The 21559-nt window shown below is 44.4% G+C and overlaps 1 protein-coding gene across 2 annotated transcripts in view; it reads left to right on the top strand.

The window, feature by feature from the left end:
* Positions 1–12270, top strand: part of CRB3 (crumbs cell polarity complex component 3) — a 56617-nt gene extending 44347 nt beyond the window's left edge. For both annotated transcript variants that reach the window (XM_073622806.1, XM_073622807.1), the window contains exons 3-4: positions 5165–5223; positions 8475–12270. In XM_073622806.1, coding sequence (XP_073478907.1) covers positions 5165–5223; positions 8475–8678 — 263 coding nt within the window. In that variant the 3' untranslated portion in view covers positions 8679–12270. The remainder of the gene's footprint in view (positions 1–5164; positions 5224–8474) is intronic.
* The last annotated feature ends 9289 nt before the right edge of the window (positions 12271–21559 follow it).

Consider the following 21559-nt stretch of genomic DNA (forward strand, 5'->3'; position numbering starts at 1 on the left):
ATGCAAGCCTGTTACTGATTCACAATCCTCTTGTCTCTCCAAATGTAAGGTTCTATTTTCTCAATGCTTGTCTGTTTGGTGGTGGTTAACACCAGCCATCGACTTCCACCAAAAAGTCTAAACAAATATGAGTTAGTTCTCAGCCCAAGGTTCCTTGCACCAGGTATGGATGTACGAACGACATATTCTGGACGAAACGTGGAATATGGTCAATATATTGTGTACAATTACAAGCAATAGCCAAATATTTAAAAAAAAAAATCAACTATTGGGGGGGGGGGGGATTCACACAAAATACAGACTGGTAATGCATATTTATTTTTTCTGATATTTAAATGCCTGTGTATACTTGTAGCCTGAATGCCAGTGGCGGCTGGTGGTTTTTTTATTTGGGGGGGCGGCGGCAAACAACCCCCCCCCCCCCCACCCGCTGTTTGCCGGTCCATCTGGCATTTTCCGCGTCCTCTTCCCTTCTGCGATCACACTGGCTTCCGCCGTGCGTCTCCTTCCCTCCTCCTAGGCATCCATCCAATAGGATCGCCTAACCTTTCAGCCAGTCGGGAAACTGATAACAGACCCACGCTGTCTGATTGGTGGAAAGGCGATTCAGTATTAGAAAAGCAAATATGCGCTCCGAGTCCACCCTATTTTAAAGCCTATTAGAGCCTATGGCTCTAATCAGGTGCTTTAAAAAAATACCCCCGCTGCTGTAATTGAGGCGCCCAGTGTTTGAAAAGGGGCCAGATGCCTGAATAGGGGGTGGAAGTGGTGGCCATGGATAGATTCATGCTATGCATGAATCTATCCATTAACCATATAGAGGCATGATGAGGACAGAGGGGGCAGAGCCCGTGTGCTCTTAATGCACGGGCCACCACTGCTGAATGCCTAAAAACACATTTTGGAGAAAATATGTTGAAGATATTCTTTCGCTTATCCAGGGTGCTTTTTTAGTTCTAATGACTTAAAACAGCGGTTTTCAAATTACAGCCTGCAACACTCTCCCTCCCAAAGATATGGGGAGCTGTTATTCCCACTGATGCCAACAGTTGGGAATAATTCTTTCCATTGGCCCAGACGATGGGACGTAATTCTTTTCCCATTGGCCCCGACGATGGGACGTAATTCTTTTCCCATTGGCCCCGACGATGGGACGTAATTCTTTTCCCATTGGCCCCGACGATGGGACGTAATTCTTTTCCCATTGGCCCCGACGATGGGACGTAATTCTTTTCCCATTGGCCCCGACGATGGGACGTAATTCTTTTCCCATTGGCCCCGACGATGGGACGTAATTCTTTTCCCATTGGCCCCGACGATGGGACGTAATTCTTTTCCCATTGGCCCCGACGATGGGACGTAATTCTTTTCCCATTGGCCCCGACGATGGGACGTAATTCTTTTCCCATTGGCCCCGACGATGGGACGTAATTCTTTTCCCATTGGCCCCGACGATGGGACGTAATTCTTTTCCCATTGGCCCCGACGATGGGACGTAATTCTTTTCCCATTGGCCCCGACGATGGGACGTAATTCTTTTCCCATTGGCCCCGACGATGGGACGTAATTCTTTTCCCATTGGCCCCGACGATGGGACGTAATTCTTCCCCACCACCAAGTCTGAGGCATTGTCTACTCCTACTGACGCAAGAACATTTCCTACTTCCGCGGACCACAATCCGGCCCCCTAAAGTCTGAAGGACTGTAAACTGGCCCTTTTTTGTATAGAAAGTTTGGGGACCACTGACTTAAAAATATTACTAGGATAGTCTACCACAGTATTTCTCAACCTTTTTTCAGTCAAGGCACCCTTTAAAAATTATGGACAATCTCAAGGTACCCCATTCTAAAATTTAAAATTATTCTAATAGTTTTACATAATGCAGCAGCATCCACAAGTCCAAGTAGGACACCCAACGTTAGAGGTGATTTATTCTTCCAAAGCAAATACACTTTTGCAAACTGGTACTGACTAGTATTCCAATATTTCTCTATCACTCAGCTAATGTGACCCCACCGCTGATGGAGAGGGGAAGGGGAGGGTCAATCAAGTATGCTATGCAGGCAACTAACATCCTCCTCTTCAACTGATGATACCATTGGTCGTTAGGACGCCGGCAGCTAGAAGGTTGTAATGGTGCACAATGAAAACCTGTGACTTAGTGTAACTAAAAGGCAGCCTTCATCCACACACCGGCTTGTATACATTTTTTGGCCATTTTGCCAAGGCACCCCCTTAAGAAACCTCACGGCACCTCAGGGTGCCCTGGTTGAAAAAGGCTGGTCTCCCAAACTTCTTCAGCATAAGGTCTCTTGCACACAGGGGCTTCTAGGAATGCCTGGAACGCAGGTCTTCTGCATTCCAAGGATTCGTCCCTGAACAGATAGGACCCTAAACACGAATGTCACTTAGTACAGCATTCAGCCCCATCCAACCACAGCCTGCCATACACTTTGATAGGCTGCAGGCAGCGGGGCTGGACATTGCACTTGTCCCTCCTGTGAGGACTAAAACACCGGAAGGGACACACAGCAGCTAGATGTCCCCGTGTGTAAGGGGCCTTACAGAGCATGTCCAGTTGAATGCAAATAACTACTTATAGCAATCAATCATGTCACGTGTCACCCGTTTAGACTGGTGGAGGGATATTGGACCACTAATACCAGCTAATGTCACAGTATACATTATTGTTGCTGATAATGTGTTCACCTTTATGCGGACTTAATGGGTGCATCTAATGAGGTGGCAAGGAGTGTAACTAAAACTATAAATAGACTATCATCACTTAAAGTATTGCCAGAAACTATACCTCCTACAGAGCAATTTTTTTTTTCTTTGTTTTCTCCATGCCCCATGACTTGCATGGTACATGACTTTACCTGTACCAAGATTGCTACATATGCCCTCCAGGTATGGCGTCTGGGAAGGTTAATGATATTTAGAAACGTTGTGTACTGGAAGGAATTGCTGTGTTGCTCCAAGGAAGTATAAAGACTTGGCAGTCCTTGTCAAGGTCATCCATGATTAGTAAGGAGATGGGGACCGGCGTCTTAGAGTTGGACGACACGTGAAAGCCCCCATTGCAATGCTATCATGTGTTTTCAGCTAGTCTTCATTTTATGTTGCTCGTTCGGGATTTATCTGTAATTCGGTTGCCTCGGTTTGTATATTTTCTATGGTTGCTTTGTCTTATTTAGCAAGACAGCCCAGTTAAAGCTGAAGTTTAATCTTCCTATCCAGGTTCCTCCCTGCCTCTTCATCAATATGCTGATCAGTTATAAAATGGAAGCTTTCTGTTTTCATTACATAACTCATTTTAGACCCACTGACATAATCACCGGGGGTCTCCGTGCTTCTCTGTGAACTGTAGGCCAATGTTTTTCAACTCCAGTCCTCAAGTACCCCCAACGGGTCATGTTTTCAGGCTCTCCATTATTTTGCACAAGTTATTTGATCAGTTTCACTGCAGTAGTAATTACCACAGACATTTCATCTGAGGCAAATGCTGAAAATATGACCTGTTGGAGGGTACTTGAGGACTGGAGTGCAGGCAGGCCAGTGATGGCGAACCTTGGCACCCCAGATGTTTTGGAACTACATTTCCCATGATGGTCAACTACATTGCAGAGTGCATGAGCATCATGGAAAATGTAGTTCCAAAACATCTGGGGTGCCAAGGTTTGCCATCACTGGTGTAGGCAGATCAGAGCTCATGGGAGGGGCCTGCAGGGTGCTTCATATAGCTTCTTGAAAGCAGGAAGCTCTGGTAATGCCCTTATGTGATTCTGAGCCTCCCAGATTAAAAGTACTGAAATCCAATGAGTGAAAGGGTGGGCCATAGACAGTAAGGCTGAGGAGGAACAAACTACATGATGCTGAATGCCCTTCAGCCAGAAAATGAGGTGGGCTCTATCTGACTTGCTGCGGATTCTAATACACAATGTAAGAAGCCCAAGGGGGCATTCTTCCCAATACTGAGCAATGAACCATGACTTGAAAATCATTTCAAGGGTTCCTGAGGAGTTAAAGGGTTAGGAATGGCTGGCGTAGACTTTAGCTATGCAGTTGGTTGATCACATTCTGTCGTACCTGCAATTTAATCAGCACAGCCAAAGTTAGCACCATCCAGGGGCCAGCAGAGAGGAACATGCTCATCTAAAGGGAAGCCTAGGATGTGTTTTTTCACACTGGCTCATTACTTGTCATCATACTTGTAGTCTGTGTTCTCAGTGCATCTAAATGGGTAATAATTGAATGCTACTGGAATAAAAAACAGAAAAGTACCTTCTGTCCTTTTTAAATGGAAAACTAGAAAAAAATTTAGAGGCAACTAGGACTTTTATGGTTACGGTATAGACTTACACAGTTTTTAATGCAAAAATATAAATTTATTAAACAAGACAGGTTTAGACATAAAAAAAAAAAAAAAAATGGGGGGCTACAAAGGGAGATAATAAGAGAACAGAATGAATTGTAGACACAGGCATAAATGACATAAATGTAGATGGAGATCTCTGGAACAATCCCAAGGTGTTTAAGGGACAAGATCTGCACAGAATTTTAAGGAAATGTAAATATGAAGCATATATGTAATTCGTTTTTTTTTTTTTTTTTTTTTTTTTTTTTTACTTTAGTTATACTTTAAAGTTTCTAAACCCAACAACAAGTCCCGGAGTTGGGCTTTAAGTGATTAGCTTATACTACCCAATAGACACAATCAACAGCAACTTATCAATAGAATTAATTTTTATTGTTCTGACTGCACTTAAGGCTGATGATTCTACCGCTATCGATCCTGCCGCTGACAGTCTGATGAAATTGTCCCTATGGGATCTCTCCTTGTGTATGAATCAACGAGAGGTCCTTTTCATCTCATCACTGAAGAGAATCAGCAGCAATTGGGTCAGAGACAGGGCGCCATCTAGCTGTGTGTATCTGCAAAGACAGCGATTCCATAGGGACACACAAGCAGCCTTTTTAGCGATCCTGCCTTTTGCCAGTTTGTCTCTAGCGACAGAATTGTTTGTGTTTCATCATCTGAAGTACTGGAGGGCGAGACCCTGTTGGCTGCTGTGGGGGGTTTAGACACTTCTCACATCACCATATTTATAGTTTTAAGTTTGGGTTGTCGGCGTTCTATTAACATCTTTGATTTCTTTGCAGCAAACGATGCCAATGGCACGACTGCCCCGGCTACCACTTCATCACAGAGCCGGCTAACGGTAAGTGGGGAGTCCTATAATTTAGCGGGAGGGATATATTTATACTTTAGCCTCAAATGGGAGCTGCACAATGAAGTCTAAAGTGAGCCAAGCTATGGAAATTGAAGTACTTACACATCTTTAACCTCTTCAGCTCCGGAAGGTTTACCCTCTTCCTGACCAGGGCATTTTTTGCGATACGGCACTGTTATTTTAACTGACAATTGTGCGGTCATGCGACACTGTACCCAAATAAAAAAATCTAAAATAAAATGAATGTCCCTTTTCCCCATAAATAGAGCTTTCTTTTGGTGGTATCTGATCACCCCTGCGGTTTTTATTTTTTGCGCTATAAACAAAAAAAAATCGACAATTTTGAAAAAATAAATACATTTTTTTTACTTTCTGCTATAAAACATATCCAATTAAAAAAAAAATAAAAAATCGAATTTCTTTATCAATTTAGGCCAATATGTATTCTGCTACATGGTTTTAGTAAAACAAAATCCCAATAAGCGTATATTGATTGGTTTGCACGAAAGTTATAGCATCTACAAACTATGGGATAGTTTTATGGAATTTTCTATGTTTTTTACTAGAAATGGCGGCGATCAGCGATTTTATTTATTTATTTTTTTGTGGCGGACAAGTCTGACGCTAAATGACACTTTTTGGGGACCAGTGACACTAATACAGTGAGCAGTGCTAAAACAAATATGCACTGTCACTGCACTAATGACACTGGTAGGGAAGGGGGGCGATCAAAGGGTTAAATGTGTTCGCTTCCTAACTGTAGGGGGGATGTGCTTTGACTGTGGGAAGACAGAGATCCGTGTTCCTGCTTAGCAGAAACACAAGATCTCCATCTACCCCACTGGCAGAACGGTGATCTGCCTTGTTAACATAGGCAGATCACCGTTCTGCCTTTCTCAGTAACGGTCGCCAGGTGCCTGCGATCATGGGGTCCGCCGAATGTGTTGATTGGCTCCCGCTGTGTCCAATCACAGCAGGAGCGGGCCGCCGGTGGCACACGCGACCCAGACCCAGAGATCAAAATCACGTACAGGTATGTGATTTAATGCTGCAGGGCCGCCCTGCTGCTGTAAATGTACGTGGGCGGAAGCGTTTAACAAGCATTGATTGACTTTTAGCCCTTTCACCGCCAGATCAGTTTTTTGTTTTTTGGGTTTTCTTTAGGCCTGAAGATTAGTTAGAACTCCCAAACAAATATTTTCTGAAAACAGAGACCCCGGAGAATACATAGGTGGCAGCTTCTATTTTAGTGCACTCATAATGCCATTTTTTTTTTTTTGTAAAATATAAAAGATGGGGTTGCTTTAAGTAAATAGATGCTAAATATTAAAGTGATTGGCTATTTTTTTTAAATGTAATTTATTTATTTATACTTTCCTGCTCTGTGAAACAATAATGGACAGAGCGGTCCCTCATCTTTCGTGGTCCCTGCTGTAGAGTCCTTCTCTTTCCAAGTGCCCTCTCACCAAATCCAATGCTAAGAGGGCACAGTTTTGCTTTATATTTTAAGGTCCTTTGTTGTAAACCAAGGAAGCAAAGAAAAAAAAACACTGCACATACAATTCCAGGAAAATAACAATTCATGGCATACAAAGTTTTACAAAATATGCATATATTATACACATGCACAAACTATCTATCCTTCCAAGCAAATTAGCATTGATAATGTATGCAAGAGAGATACACTAAAAGTTACTAGATTTTAGATTTAGTATCATCCCCAAGTAACATTCCTTTTTTCAGTCTTTCTTTATGATAGTCGCCTTCCAGTATCCAGACTGCTTCCTGCTTCTTTTGTATCTAACACAGACAGCTAGTACCGCTCCTTCATCTTGAGCACATGGTTGTGTTCAAGTCCTTTGTTCCCTCCCCCTTCTTTCTGTAGCATCACTTCCTGTCCTGAGGTCAGGAACCAGTCCAACAAGTTCATTAGCTTATAAATCGGGGACACCCAGCCTGCAAAAACAGCATATCCAAAATGCATCACTCTTATATTTATGCTATAAAAATCACTAAAATATCCAAAGCAACACAGACACCCATGCGGGCTCACTCCCAAGCTGGGCTGTGTGCGTCCGTAGAGACACACAGCTCTGGCAAGCCACACCCCCGCTCCTTCCTCACAGGAGTTTGACTGACAGCAGTAGGAGCCTATAACTCTCACTGCTCTCAGTATCTCCTATGAGATCAGGAAGAGAGAAGAACTGGGCTGCATCCGGGATGGTGCTGGATTGATCTTGTGCCTGCGCATTAATGACACTGTGCGGCACACTTTGTTTACAGCAATGGCGATGGTGGAAGTCCCCGCCCCGTTGTTATGGTAATGTGTCACTCAACACAGAAACTGGAAGGAAGGCATATACCGAAGTCTCAAAATATCACGAGATTTCGCTATTAGGCTTCCCAAGGACTCCTGGTATAGATGACGCTGGCATCCCCGGAGTCCATGGGAATTGACTTATGACAAAATTGCCTAGTGCCACCTGTACACAGCAATAAAGAGTATTTGGGGAAAAAAAAAAGGGATATCCATTTATAACTTTACTGTGGGTGGGCTTTCTGATCGAAGCAACATATAAAAATGGGTGGAACTCCGCTTTAAGCCTTAAAATTGTGTGTTCCCGGGAAATGGTGACAGACTGTAATACCCATATTGTCCACTGGTGACATTCCAGTGTGTGTGGAAGTGATTGGGCAGCTTGTCTGCATCACTTCCAGCAGAAAGCCAACAGCCAGAGCTGAAGAGTCTGGTGTGTAATTTAAAGGCCAAAGTCATAAGTTTTTTTTTTTTGTTTTTTTTTTTGTTTTTTTTTAGCGCAAGGGTTAAAGTGACCCATCACTGGCCTCTAGCTTCAATAAATGCAGAGCATTTCATCCATCATATTCACATTTGTTGTTCAGCAACTTTATTGCCTCCTACCTGCAGTGACTCAGCTGCCACTGGCCAGTGGCTGTAAAGCCTCACGGATCACATTTACCTGATAGAGAATCGCCGGCTGTAAAAAAAAAATAAAAAAATAAATAAATAAAAAACAATATCAGGATCATGTTTGTAGCCTCAACCATGATCCCGGTATAATCACTTAACCCATGATCCCGTTTTTAAAACAGCCTAAGGATAGGAAGTGGTTAAGACTGACCTTGAGGTTGTTTGAGTGAGCTCAGCTTGGCACAGTTGTCGTATTTTCCAGGTTGATTTTTTTTTTTTTGGATTATTTTCTTGTCTTTTATTTTCACAGGAATCTGAACGACTGGCAGCCATTATTGTCCCATCAGTTGTGGGCGGCCTTATCTTAATCGGCATTCTCGTCTTCATTATCATAAAAGTAAAGGAGAAACGGCAGACAGAGGGGACGTACAGGCCAAGCAGTGAAGAGCAGACCGGATCCAGGATACCACCCAACAGTGCCTTGAAACTTCCTCCTGAGGAACGGCTGATATGACCCAGAGACTCTCATTGGCCTAGAGAGAGACTCAGTCAGTGCGCCTTTGCTGCCAAGACCACTGGATCAAGCAAAAACCACCTGATGGCTGCAGACCACCAGAGATCTACTTTTTGCATTACTGTGTTCTGATGGCACCCATCCAAACCACTGCAAGCCATGCGGATAGGGATTAATCATTAAGTTGTAGGAATGGTTTGTATATGTTCGGTGGGGGTTTGCTTTTGCTTGGGCCAGAAAAAGGCTCATTACCGTCCGTGTCTTCACACCCCTATGATCTTGTTTCATCAAGAATACTTTCCTAGCATCCAGCTGGTCGCTGCAACCTCTATGGCCTTCATGAGAGAACTGCAAGTCTTCACATGGTTTGTCATTGAGCAGTATTTAGGAAGCTGGTTTGTAAGGGCCAATATCATAGCCACTTCTTTTTTTTTGAGGAAAGGACAGTTGACTACTAAGTTTACTAGAATAAAGAGCCTTTCCATCATTTTTTTCTCGATTTGGGAGGAGTGGAGAAAGTTTGATCCTCTGCCTTTACTACTGTGTGGGACTTTGATGAAGAGATCTCTCCATACCCACTTGACTTTATTATATCTCCATATGTTCCAATGTAGTGTCTGTTAGAGGGCACACTGTACAGTATTTTCATGCACCACACCCTCTTGTTGATCCTCTAAAGCAGGGGTTTCAGACTGGTGGCCCTTCAGCTGTTGCAGAACTAAAGTCCTATCATACCTCTGCCTGACGGAGTCATGCTTGTAACTGTCAGCCTTGCAATGCCTCATGGGACTTGTAGTTTCGCAACAACTGGAGGGCCGCCAGTTTGAGACCCCAGCTCTAAAGGAATGTATGGATTTCCTACAGGTCAGTGACAACAGTGGCTCAGCTGAAAAGCCAAGCTTGGCCTATCACTGAGGTGGCCGTGACATTAATGGACCATGATAGGTCGAGGTCAGTGATAAACGCTGTTAGAGGGCATCCAGTACAGTATTTCCATGCATTGCGCCCTCTCATTGATCCTTTGTAGCAATGTATGGAGATCCTGCAGGCCAGTGACAACAGTAGCTCATCTGAAAAGCCAAGCTTGGCCTATCACTGAGTTGGCTGTGGTGTAGATGGAGGATGATAAATCATACTCCAGCCTACCTGGAACCAAGAAAACATCCATAAAATGTCCCAGTACAGACATAGTGATCTTGCGAGCTGAACTGAACACAACTACTTGGCCTAGACACACATGTTGTAGGCTGAGTTAGTATAATGAGAGAGCAACCTATCAATTCTCTAAGGATAACACTAGCTTCCATGTGCCTTAATGACATACTTGAAGGTGCACTTTAAGACGACATAAGTGCACTTTTTGCTCCTTTGCTCTGACCTAACCCACCTTCCCTCTCCATAAATGGAAACTTGCCTCCGGTGTTTGTTTACATCCAGTGGTGCAAATCTTCATTGTACTTGCTGTTCCTGCTCAATACAGCCTCATAGACTTCTATGGTACGAAGGGAGGTGGCCCCATAGAAGTTTATAGGGATGTAATGTGCAGGCGTGGCCAGGACAGTGAGACTCGTGGTGCTAGATGTAAACAAATACCAAAGGCAGCGGCTGTCAGATTGGGACAAGTACGCATCTGTGGAAGGGGAGGGTGGGTTAGGTCAGGGCAAGGGGGCAAAAATGAGATTGCACCTTGTCCTAAAGTGCACATATCCTTTTTAAGAGAAATTTCTAGGAAAACTGGAAATTGTTCTTTGTGCTCCTGCTGTGCATTAATGTAGAACATCCTCTCCATCACAAACTCAGAGCTAGTGCAGAGCCCCCTGTTGCTAAAATCCGATAATGTAGATCAGCCTTAACCTGTACTAAGTTTCTGTGGGAATCCATGTATGGTTTATGGAAGGAAACAGCTCCAAGTGCCGCCCTGGGCTGAGGCTGCTTCTACTGTATTGACTGCTTGGGTCCTGATAGTGTGCGGCACTTGGGTTTTTTTTTTTTCTTTCTGTTATCCTGCATGCATTAAGCCCAGATAGTTCTCCCTAGCCTGCACCCTCAGCGTAAGTCACCATATTGGGACACATAGGAACCTCGAGCCCTAGTTTTTTGAGTGTGGGTTTGCATGTATGGTTTATGGCCAGACCTATGTCTAAGCACTACAAAGATCAGGGGATGGGGGAAGGGGCTCCTGAAGTTGTTTACAAATGGGACTTTGGAGGACTTCTCTGTGTTCCTACAGCAGAGAAAGGGGGCTCCGAGGCCAGTAGAGAACTACAGTTTTTCTAGGAAATCACCTTAAGAGCTAATATAATAGGATAGTTTCAGTGGGCTACCCTACATGACCACATCCCACCCATCACTGAATGTGGAGCAGTAGGTCACTTCTGCTTGAGCGTCCGTCATGACCCAGTACACTACATTTAAAGAAAACCTGTCCTAATACAAGTCAGAGTCCTCATATAATTAAAAAATATGCCAGCAGAGGTTACTTTTAGAGAAAACCAATTGTTGAAATAGTTTGTAAATTGAACCTTCGGCTAGGTTCGCGCTTGAGCTTCTTCAAGCACTCTAGGAGTGTTTTTATACTGCACATTTTTTCAGGCAATTTCCAGCTGAGCATTTTTGTTTTTAACCAAAAGCTGGTTACTAGAAGGAGAGGCAAGAAATCACACAAAAACATGCATTATGCATGTTTTCAGGCATTTTTCAGGTGATCCCATTGAAGTCTATAGAAACTAAAAAAGTCCCAAAGAAGCTCATGTGGTTTTCTTTGAGCTTTAAGTTACACAACCCTCAGGTATGAATGGGCACCCTTTGGCCCCTTTCACACGGCAGAATCTGAATTGCTCAGCATGGGGTATGTCCACTGCTGAGCAGAGCGGGTGGATGACAAGTCTGCGTCCGTTCAGTTTCTGCAGAGCAGACATGGACCAAGCCCAAAAGCCCACTCTGATCTATGGATGGCCTGGTGTCAATGGACAACGACTGCCCTCCAATCTGATTCTCGTAGATGGATCCTCCCCTTCCATCTTTTTTCAGCGGACTGGATCAGATCAGATTGGTGGTAGGCGGGTGTAAATGAGCCTAGGAAAACATGGACCAGCCAATCGGTTCTGCCTGAGAAGCTGACAGGTGGAACTGATCGAATCACCCGTGTGAAAGGGGCCTAAAATATAATGAGACCTTCTAATGAAAGTGACCTCTTTATATACTTTTATACATTTTGTTCTGTTTGAGTTGCCAAGGTTTGTGACCGGTTTCCTTAGTAGTCGTGGGAGATTTGTGCTGGCTCGGGTACCCTTGCTGAAAAGGATCTTCATCCGTGATACTAAATGGCTTGAGAATAGACAAGTTGAAGTCGGTTCACCTCACTCTATGGCGTTCCTTATTGCCTGTGTCTGTGACTGGTACTCTTTTAAAACTTTCCCCAATTTTTATGTGTTTTGTTAGTTGATGATGAATATTACAATTGTAGATAGCATAATTATTTTTGTATTTATGCACACAAAAAATCAAGGTATTGTTGCTAACTTGTGGAAATATAAATATATTTAATCTTATCAAAATTACCATTTTTATATTAATAAACACTTTTCATGACCGCTTCTAGTTTTTAATCCACATATGGAATGTGAAATAGTAGGAGAGGGCTGACTTGTATGACACGACTGCATAAACTCTCTCGTTGGTTGAGGGAGAGTCATATCAGTTATTGTAACCCTTTGGATCGATGTTACACTGATAAGTTTATTGAAATGCCTATTTTTCCAATAGCAGATATTTGTACATATCGAGGTTTACCAAACCATTTTTTGTAGTAAAAGGTACATTTTTGGGTGGAAAGAACACCTATGTTACCTAAAGTATTGAGACGCCTGCCTTTACACACACATGAACTTTAATGGCATCCCAGTCTTAGTCCGTAGGGTTCAATATTGAGTTGGCCCACCCTTTGCAGATATAGATAGATACAGCTTTAACTCTTCTGGGAAGGCTGTCCACAAGGTTTAGGAGTGTGTCTATGGGAATGTTTGACCATTTTTCCAAAAGCGCATTTGTGAGGTCAGGCATTGATGTTGGACGAGGAGGCCTGGCTCACATTCTCCGCTCTAATTCATCCCAAAGGTGTTCTATTAGGTTGAGGACAGGACTCTGTACAGGCCAGTCAGGTTCCTCCACCCCAAACTCGCTGATTCATGTCTTTATGGACCTTGCTTTGTGCACTGGTCCAAATAATTTGGTGGAGGGGGGATTATGGTGTGGGATGTTTTTTTCAGGGGTTGGCCCCTTAGTTCCTGTGAAGGGAACTCTTAAGGTGTCAGCATACCAAGATATTTTGTACAATTTCATGCTCACAACTTTGTGTGAACAGTTTGGGGATGGCCCCTTCCTATTCCAACATGACTGCTCACCAGTGCACAAAGCAAGGTCCATAAAAACATGGATGAGCGAGTTTGGGGTGGAGGAACTTGACTGGCCAGCACAGAGTCATGTTAAGGCAGGCATCCCAATACTTTTGATAATAGTGTATGTCCATCAAGTTCTACCTTTTCAGTATGGGGAAAAAAACTCCATTATGTTCGTAGCCAACAAAAAAAAAAATGCAGGTACCCTCCTCCCTTCCCTTCCCTTCCCTTCCCTTCCCTTCCCTTCCCTCCCTCCCTTCCCTTCCCTTCCCTTCCCTTCCCTTCCCTTCCCTTCCCTCCCTCCCTTTCCTTTCCTCTCCTCCCCTCCTTTCCTCTCCTCCCCTCTCCTCCCCTCCCTCCCTTTCCTCTCCTCCCTCCCTCCCTTTCCTCTCCTCCCCTCCCTCCCTCCCTTTCCTCTCCTCCCCTCCCTCCCTCCCTTTCCTCTCCTCCCCTCCCTCCCTCCCTTTCCTCTCCTCCCCTCCCTTTCCTCTCCTCCCTCCCTTTCCTCTCCTCCCTCCCTTTCCTCTCCTCTTCTCCCTTTCCCCCTTTCCTCTCCTCCCTTTCTCCCTTTCCTCTCCTCCCTTTCTCCCTTTCCTCTCCTCCTTTCTCCCTCTCCTCCCTCCCTTTCCTTCTGTCCTTTCAGCCAATCAGGTGACGGGTATCAAACCCGCTTCCCGATTGGTCAGGAGGAGGATCGGTGTTGCAACAGCGAATTTTCACGCAATGCTCTGCTCCCCGAGTCCACCCTATTTTGAAGCCTCTGGCTCTAATCAGGTGCTTCAAAAAACACTCCCCCGCCCACCTCCGCCATAGAAATTCATGCGCCCAGCATCCTGAAAGGAGCCGGGCACATGGCTAGGTGGTGACAGGGATTGGGGAGGCGGCGCCCACAATGGCTGGGCCGCCACTGATTGGGATGCTGACTTGGACCTTGCGCACACAAGCGTACTTAAGCGGTATGCCTGTGCGAGCACCATGCGTGCCCACAGAGGAATGCGAAGGTGTTTATTGCAAGCAGTCCCAGTTATGTTAATTTGGACAAATCAGAAGATTGTACACTGCTGCTGCTTCCAATTTGACAGCCGTGTGCGGGGGCATCCATGTGGCAGTCAAATTGGGAGCAGCGGCTTTGTCTGTGGAGCTGCTGCGTCCCAATTGACATGAATGGGACTGCCTGCACTAGGAGGCACAGAACACCTATACCTGTGGGCAAACACCAACCTCACATAGGCGTACACTTAAAGCGGTATTAAACCCGAAAGCAAACTTCTATTATATTGCAGCTTACCAATTCCTAATTGTGATGGCTTCATTCATTTTCTTTTTTAGATTTTCTTCTTCTATGTAGGTCTGGTATTTCTCAAAAGAGCAAGCTCTGCTGCAGTTACAAGTATTAGACAAACCATTTAACACTGACAGGGGTGCTTGCAATGATCAGTTTTTATTTATGTAAAACCTTTATCCCAAAAGGAAAAAAACAGCTGTAACTGATTATAAAGTGTTAGCTGGAGTTTGGCTTCAATGTGTTGTGTCTAAATCTGCCAATACATTTAACCACTTGCCAACCATCCGCGGAAATTGTAATGCGGTAGAATGGAACTGCTGGGCGAAGCGACGTTATGTAACGTCGCTTCGCCCTGTGGCCACTTGGGGTGGCGTGCGCGCCTCCTGCTCGCCCACGGAGCCGATGCGAGTGCCCGGCGGTCGCGATCACCACCGGGCTACAGCGATCGCTCGAGGCACACAGAGAACCGGGATCTGTGTGTGCAACACACAGTTTCCGGTTCTCTGAGGGGAGAAGAGACTGATCGTCTGTTCATACAAAGTATGAACAGCGATCTGTCATCTTCCGTGCACAGTCCCCCCCCCCTTCAGTTAGTGTTTAACCCCTTCACTGCCAGTGACATTTTTACAGTAATCAATGCATTTTCATAGAACTGATCGCTGTAAAAATGCCAACGGTCCCAAAAATGTGTCAAAATTGTCTGATGTGTCCGCCATAATATCGCAGTCCTGATAAAAATCGCAGATCGCCACCATTACTAATAAAAAAAAATGAATAATAAAAATGCCATAAAACTATCCCCTATTTTGTAGACACTATAACTTTTGCGCAAACCAATCCATATATGCTTACTGCGTTTTTTTTTTTTTTTTTTGTTTTGTTTTTTACCAAAAATATGTAGAGGAATACATATCGGCCTAAACTGAGGAGGAAAATTGTTTTTTATATATATTTTTGGGGGATATTTATTATAGCAAAAAGTAAAAAATTGCGTTTTTTTAAATTTTTTTGGAAATTGTCGCTCTTTTTTTTTTTGTTTATAACGCAAAAAATAAAAACCGCAGAGGTGATCAAATACCACCAAAAGAAAGCTCTATTTGTGGGGAAAAAAGGTCGTCAATTTTGTTTGGGTGCAATGTCGCACGACCGCGCAATTGTCCGTTAAAGCAACGCAGTGCCGAATCGCAAAAATTGCTCTGGTCAGGAAGGGGGTAAAATCTTCTGGGGCTGAAGTGGTTAACTAGGGATGCGTCTATACTGGTATTGGTTCTAAGTACTCATGCAAATGCTCCCGAAACCGCTACTTTGTGGTGCGATTTGCTTTAATACAAAATGAATGATGTGATTTGAAGAGGAATGCGGTGTGATTCCTATCTGAATTGCATGTAGTTTCCCGCACTGCTCCTGTGTGAACCCAGGTTTGTCATAGTGAAGGTTACAAAGGAGCGGTGCAGGAAACCTCCCTGCATGACAGGCTCCACCATCCGACTGTGGACATCTGTGGCTCCTCCTGCCTCTCCCGCCTCTCCCATGGCTTTGTCTAAACCCCCCCCAAGCCTCCAGTGGTTCGAGCCATCTCCTTCTATTGCTAACAGTACAGACTACAGGGATTCTAATTGGTCAGCACTGTCACATGGGTGGCGCTGACCAATCAGAAGCCATCTAGCCTGTATTGTCAGGAGAGGAGAGAAAACTGCAGGGATTCCAAATCCCTGGACCGGCGAAGCGGCTTTTCTGACAGTGGGGATCGGCAATCTGGTACAGCAGGACTGGGGGGGGGTCCAATGGAGGGAGAGGACCATGGGAGAGGCAGGAGGAGTTGCAGCAGATGTCCGCTGTCGGATGTGAACCAGAACTGGTGGGACCCGTCATGCAGGGAGGTTTCTGTGTGAACTCAGGCTTCAAAATCACTATGACAAGCCTGGCTTCACACAGAAGCGGCGGGGCGACCACATGTGATTCATCTCATTCCTGTTCACTTCACATGCAATTCATTGCAGTGCCAATTGCAGCCATTCATTTTGTATCGACGAACATCACATTGCTAAGTATCAGTACTCAGTATCGGTGAGTGCTTGACCAAAAGTATTGTTACTTCTACTCGCCGATAAAAAAGGGTATCAGTGCATCCCTACATTTAACACTCCTCTCCCCCCAGACTGACCCTGCTGCTGTGCAAAAGTGTCCTCTGTGCTCCTTCATCCAAAGTGGAGGCACTCTAATACAGGTGTGTTACTGGCCAGATCACCAGGTGAAAACAGCGGGGTGAGGGGGGGGAGCTTAAATAAAGAAAATGAATGCAGCCACCACATCTAATGATTAATAAGCTGCAATATAATACATTTCTGGGTTTGGGTTTAATACCGCTTTAAGTACACCTGTGTGGACGAGGCCTTAGGCCCCTTTCACACCAGCGGGACCAATCAGGTCCATCTGTCCGTTTTTTCAGGCGGAGCTGAGTGGACCACCCATTGTTCTCTATGGTAGGGGTCTCCAAACTACTGCCCTCCATTTCTTCAGGAACTACAATTCCCATCATGCCAAGTCATGTCTGTGAATGTCAGAGTTTTACAATGCCTCATGGGACGTGTAGTTACGCAACACCTGGAGGGCCGTAGTGTGGAGATCCCTGATCTATGGGGCGGCGGATGGAGCAGACACGTGTCCGCTGTCACCCCTCGGCATCCAATCCGGTCCGCTAAAAACAGACAGGTGGGGGGATACATTTGCCATCTGCCCGGTGGATCCAATCGGTTGGAAGTGGACATGCAGTCCGTTTCCATCCGATTGCGCAATGGGGATTAGCGGAGAGATCCCTCGCTGAGCAGGTGGGTTCTACCATGTGAAAGGGGCCTAAGAGATGACCGTGGTATACATTGCAGTGTAGTTCTTCGCTGTGTTCACACAGGTCTGTGACAGCTTCTCGCTTTATGACTTGTGGCAATGTGCAGTCCAATCACTGGGCTAGAGGAGATTGAAGAAATTATTTCTATTACCTGTAGCAGACTGATGGCACCATCTCGGCATAGGCAATGTCACAGAGTTAAAAGTGTTTTTATTGATCTGTGTAAATTTAAAAAAAACATAAAACAATACTGTTGTGTATTGTGATATGTCAAGAATTTATTTTACAGAATTGTAAAGCCAAAGAAAGGGTTAACTCTGGAGTGTATAATCAGCTGTCATCTATCCAAATCTAAATGGGCATTGCATAGGTTGAGCCAGTATTATGAGAATAGAGCCCGTTGACCTACTAGGACGGGGTTTCTCAACCAGGGTTCCACCAGAGGTTTCTAGGGGTTCCTTCAGCAATTTCTGCCTCTCAGATAAAGTTCCCACTGACACCATTTATCTTAAGCTATCTGTAAAGGGGTCATTTCTCCCAATGACCACAAGTGTAAGCAGCATTCTTCCCACTGACCATCACACTAATGTATCATGAGTTGTAGATATAGTAATTTTAAGCAGGGGTTCCCTGAGACTGGAAAGTTTTTTCAAGGGTTCCTCTATTAAGAAGGTTGAGAAAGGCTGTACTATGAGCTGAAGACCACTGAATGCTCTCCATGCTATAGATTCAAGTGGCCTTATAGGGTTCTCCTGCTAATACCAAAACGGCTTGGTTACCTCTACTTTTGGCAGCTCCCAGCGTTGCCTCTCCCATACTGAAACCTTTATTCTTCCATGCCTTTGCTGATCCATGTTACAAATTGTATGCCTCCTAGACCTTTTAGCTTCCTTTTTTTGTTTTTCCTTGCCAACGCTACACTCTGATAAGATTAATGCCTTACTTGTTTTATACAGATTTTTAATTGTAAGATCAATAAATTCAACCATTTGTAATATCCCTTTTGTATTCTTTTATTTTGCGTTATTTATTCTGTAAAAACCTAAACTCAAATTATTCATGCTATTTGGACTGCCGAATAGATTGGGCTCGAAGACGACCGGTCATGTTTGGACTTTATAAAAAAGAATTTGAATGTAACGGTGCAAATGAACCTCTTTCTCGCCATTTAACACATTTGTGAAGCAGCAGAGGGGGGTGGGCTTTAACGTCAAAACACTGCATACATGTGCCTGTGGGCTACAGAGGCTTCTGCGCTACCATTAATGATCGGGAGCTGGTGGGACCTGCTCCGGATCATGTGACCACTGGGACAGCCGACCACAGTGGTCATGTGATCAGGCAGCACTTCTCACCCTCTGGGCATAATAGCCCAATTAAAAGGGCACCAGGGTTGGTTGCTCCACAATGCCGGCCTACTGCAGAGCCCCTGATTGGTCCGTATTCTCTAATATATTTAAAGTGATTGTAAAGTCTTGTTTTTTTTCTAATAAAATAACAAACATGTTAAACTTACCTGCGCTGTTGCAGTGGATTTGCACAGAGCAGCCCAAATCCTCCTCTTCTCGGGTCCCTCTTCAGTTCTCCTGGCCCCTCCCTCCTCTCGAGTGCTCCCACAGCAAGCAGCTTGCTATGGGGGCACCGAAGCTGAGTCACAGTTTCCTGTGTCCATTCAGACACTGAGCCGTGACCCGCCCCCTCTCTCTCCTGATTGGAGGGAGAGTCTCGGGCGGCAGAGACACTGGTGGACATTGCTGGACAGAGATGGGGCTCAGGTAAGTATTAGGGGGGCTGCTGCACACACAATTTTTTTGTCTTAATGCATAGAATACATCAAAATAAAAAACCTTCTGCCTTTACAATCCCTTTAACGCTCCAAGAGTCTAACCATTCTCCAAGAAATACAGCTCTGAAGAAGGGGGAGGCAATTCCCCTGAAACGCGTTGGCTCTACTTGTATACTTTTATCTTCAATAAACAACTATATAAATCTTAAATTGAGACTTTTTTTGGACATCAGGTGCTCTTTCCAGTCACCCAAGTGTTCCCTGCAGAAATGCCCCCCTATTGTCATTCTCAGAAAAGTAGCAGCCCTAGACCCCAATGGAGTCTATCACCTACAACTGGGATATAATCCATTGGAAGCAATTCCCTCTGTACCCTCCACACAGTAATCTGCAGTTAGGCAGTCAGTGTTGTCTTCCACCCAAACTTGATACCTGGGATGGGCGGCAAGCGGTTAATTAAAATTTCCCCTTTTATTTGAACTTCAGTTAAGCCGGCCATACATGGATTGAATTTTGGCCCATTCAGTAGGGACTGGCCAACATTCGATCTATCTATAGCCAGGCTGAGTGTACCATCGATTGACTTGGGTACAACCAGTCTGCCATATTTTTTTTTTTTTAAACGTGATTACTGCCGGCAGCTATAGCCGCTTGCAGTAATCATTGTGTTCTGCCGGACGGGAAGGCTTCCCCCTGCTGGCAAAACACAGTAGCGCTGCGGTTGATTCCCCCACCAACATTGTCAGTGTTGATTGGGGAATTAACTGATTTTCTTTCCTTACACCCATGGTGGAAAGAGAGAAAATCAAATCATCTATGGGCTGCTATAGTTTGTGAGTCTGAGTGTTGAGAGTCGGGGTGAGTGGTCACCTAAAGTCTGATAGTTGCTGCCCTGACAAGCACCTGACCACACACTGCTACCAGAGTATGCATTACTGTATTAATTCCTTCCCGCCGACCGCACACAGCTATGCGGCCTCACGAAAGTCGGCTTTTTTTTCTGTGGAGCCGAATATATGTTTATCTCCCTTTTGTGTGCTGGGAGTGAGCCGCACAGCCCACTCCCAGCACAGAGGCCGGGCTCTCGCCAACAATCGGGACCCCTGGGCCTCTCTGTTCCGGGTCACCTGATCTCTGTGATAGCCTCTGATTGCCTATTGCAGTGATCAGTCACTGTGAGCCCGCCCCCGTGTTTCCTTCCTCTTCTGACAATGAAAGATACATTGTATCTTCCTCTTCTTGCAGGAGAGGAAAATGTAAAAAAACAAACAAATAAATAAAAAATCAAATACTAATGAATAAAAAAAAAAAAATCAAGGTTTGCCGGGGTTAGTGTAGGGGTCAAGGTCGGGGTCAAAGGTCATAATCGGCATATTTTGGGCAGAATTAAACTTTTTTTTTTTCTTAATTGGTATCTTTTTCAGTTAGTGTCGGTGTGTTTTAGTCAGGAAAAAAAAAAAATGCAAAATGTGCACTATTGTTTCTGGGCTTTACTATGGGTACAAACAACAACTAACATACACATGTGGTGTCACTGCCATCGTCAGGAGCAGGAGAATTTATTTTGGGTTGTTCTTTGATGGTAAACTATGATAATAGCAATAAATATACAGCTAAATAAAACAAAAAAATACATATATATATATATAACTATTTTGGGCCAGTTTTCCTTTAATAATGATATCCATTACCATTTACCACCAAAAGAAAGCCCAATTTGTCCTGAAAAAAAACAAGGTATAACCCACCTAGATGTACAAAGCAATTGTGATGATATGTACAACTTTACTAATGCATCTCAAAGTTGCAAAATTGTGCTTAAGCATTATCATTTAAATAAGAGAGCCCTGTATCTGAGTAAGGTAACTTGCGGAATCTGGTAGGCTTGTGAGATCATTTTTATAAGGTAGGAACTGTCATACTGTACACAACTTCTGATCCCTGAATCTTTCTTGCAATGAAGAGTATAAGCTCATCCAGATGGGTACATTTGCCCATACAGCGTAAAAACGCTGCCCATTTTGGTGCCCAGGATGTGCGATGTATAGCCACCTGTAGAAAACGAACCGCTGAAGGCGGCTTTACGCAGCTATGGCACATGGACACAGTTGTAATACCACCAAAGAAGATAGTGTGCATTCAGGATGTTACGTTTGTGTGCATGAGCCCCTTTGCACAAGTAGTAGCACATAGCTGCGTACAGCTGACTTTACCTATTCGTGTCTATAGGTGTCTGGCCATTCCAGGCACCAAAATATGCATTGTTTCTATGATGTACGGGAGACTGTGCCCCATTTGCATGAGCCCTAAAGCTGGCTGAGCAAGAAAAATGACTTGATCCCACCAATCCAAGATGAACAGTGTGGATGGAAGAACCTGCAGTGCCGACTATTCTTTTCTGACAGCCAGCACCCAATGGATGCAGGTATTGCTTGTCTGACCATTTTCCGCTTGGCTCTTTTGACAACAGTCAATTAAAAAATGTACTCTTGTTGAGCCGGGTGGTAACAACAGGGCTATCTATGTAATGAAATTTGATTTATCTATGACCAGCTTTTAGGCTCAGAG

This window comes from Aquarana catesbeiana, linkage group LG03 (assembly GCF_042186555.1).
Source record: "Aquarana catesbeiana isolate 2022-GZ linkage group LG03, ASM4218655v1, whole genome shotgun sequence".
NCBI lineage: Eukaryota > Metazoa > Chordata > Amphibia > Anura > Ranidae > Aquarana > Aquarana catesbeiana.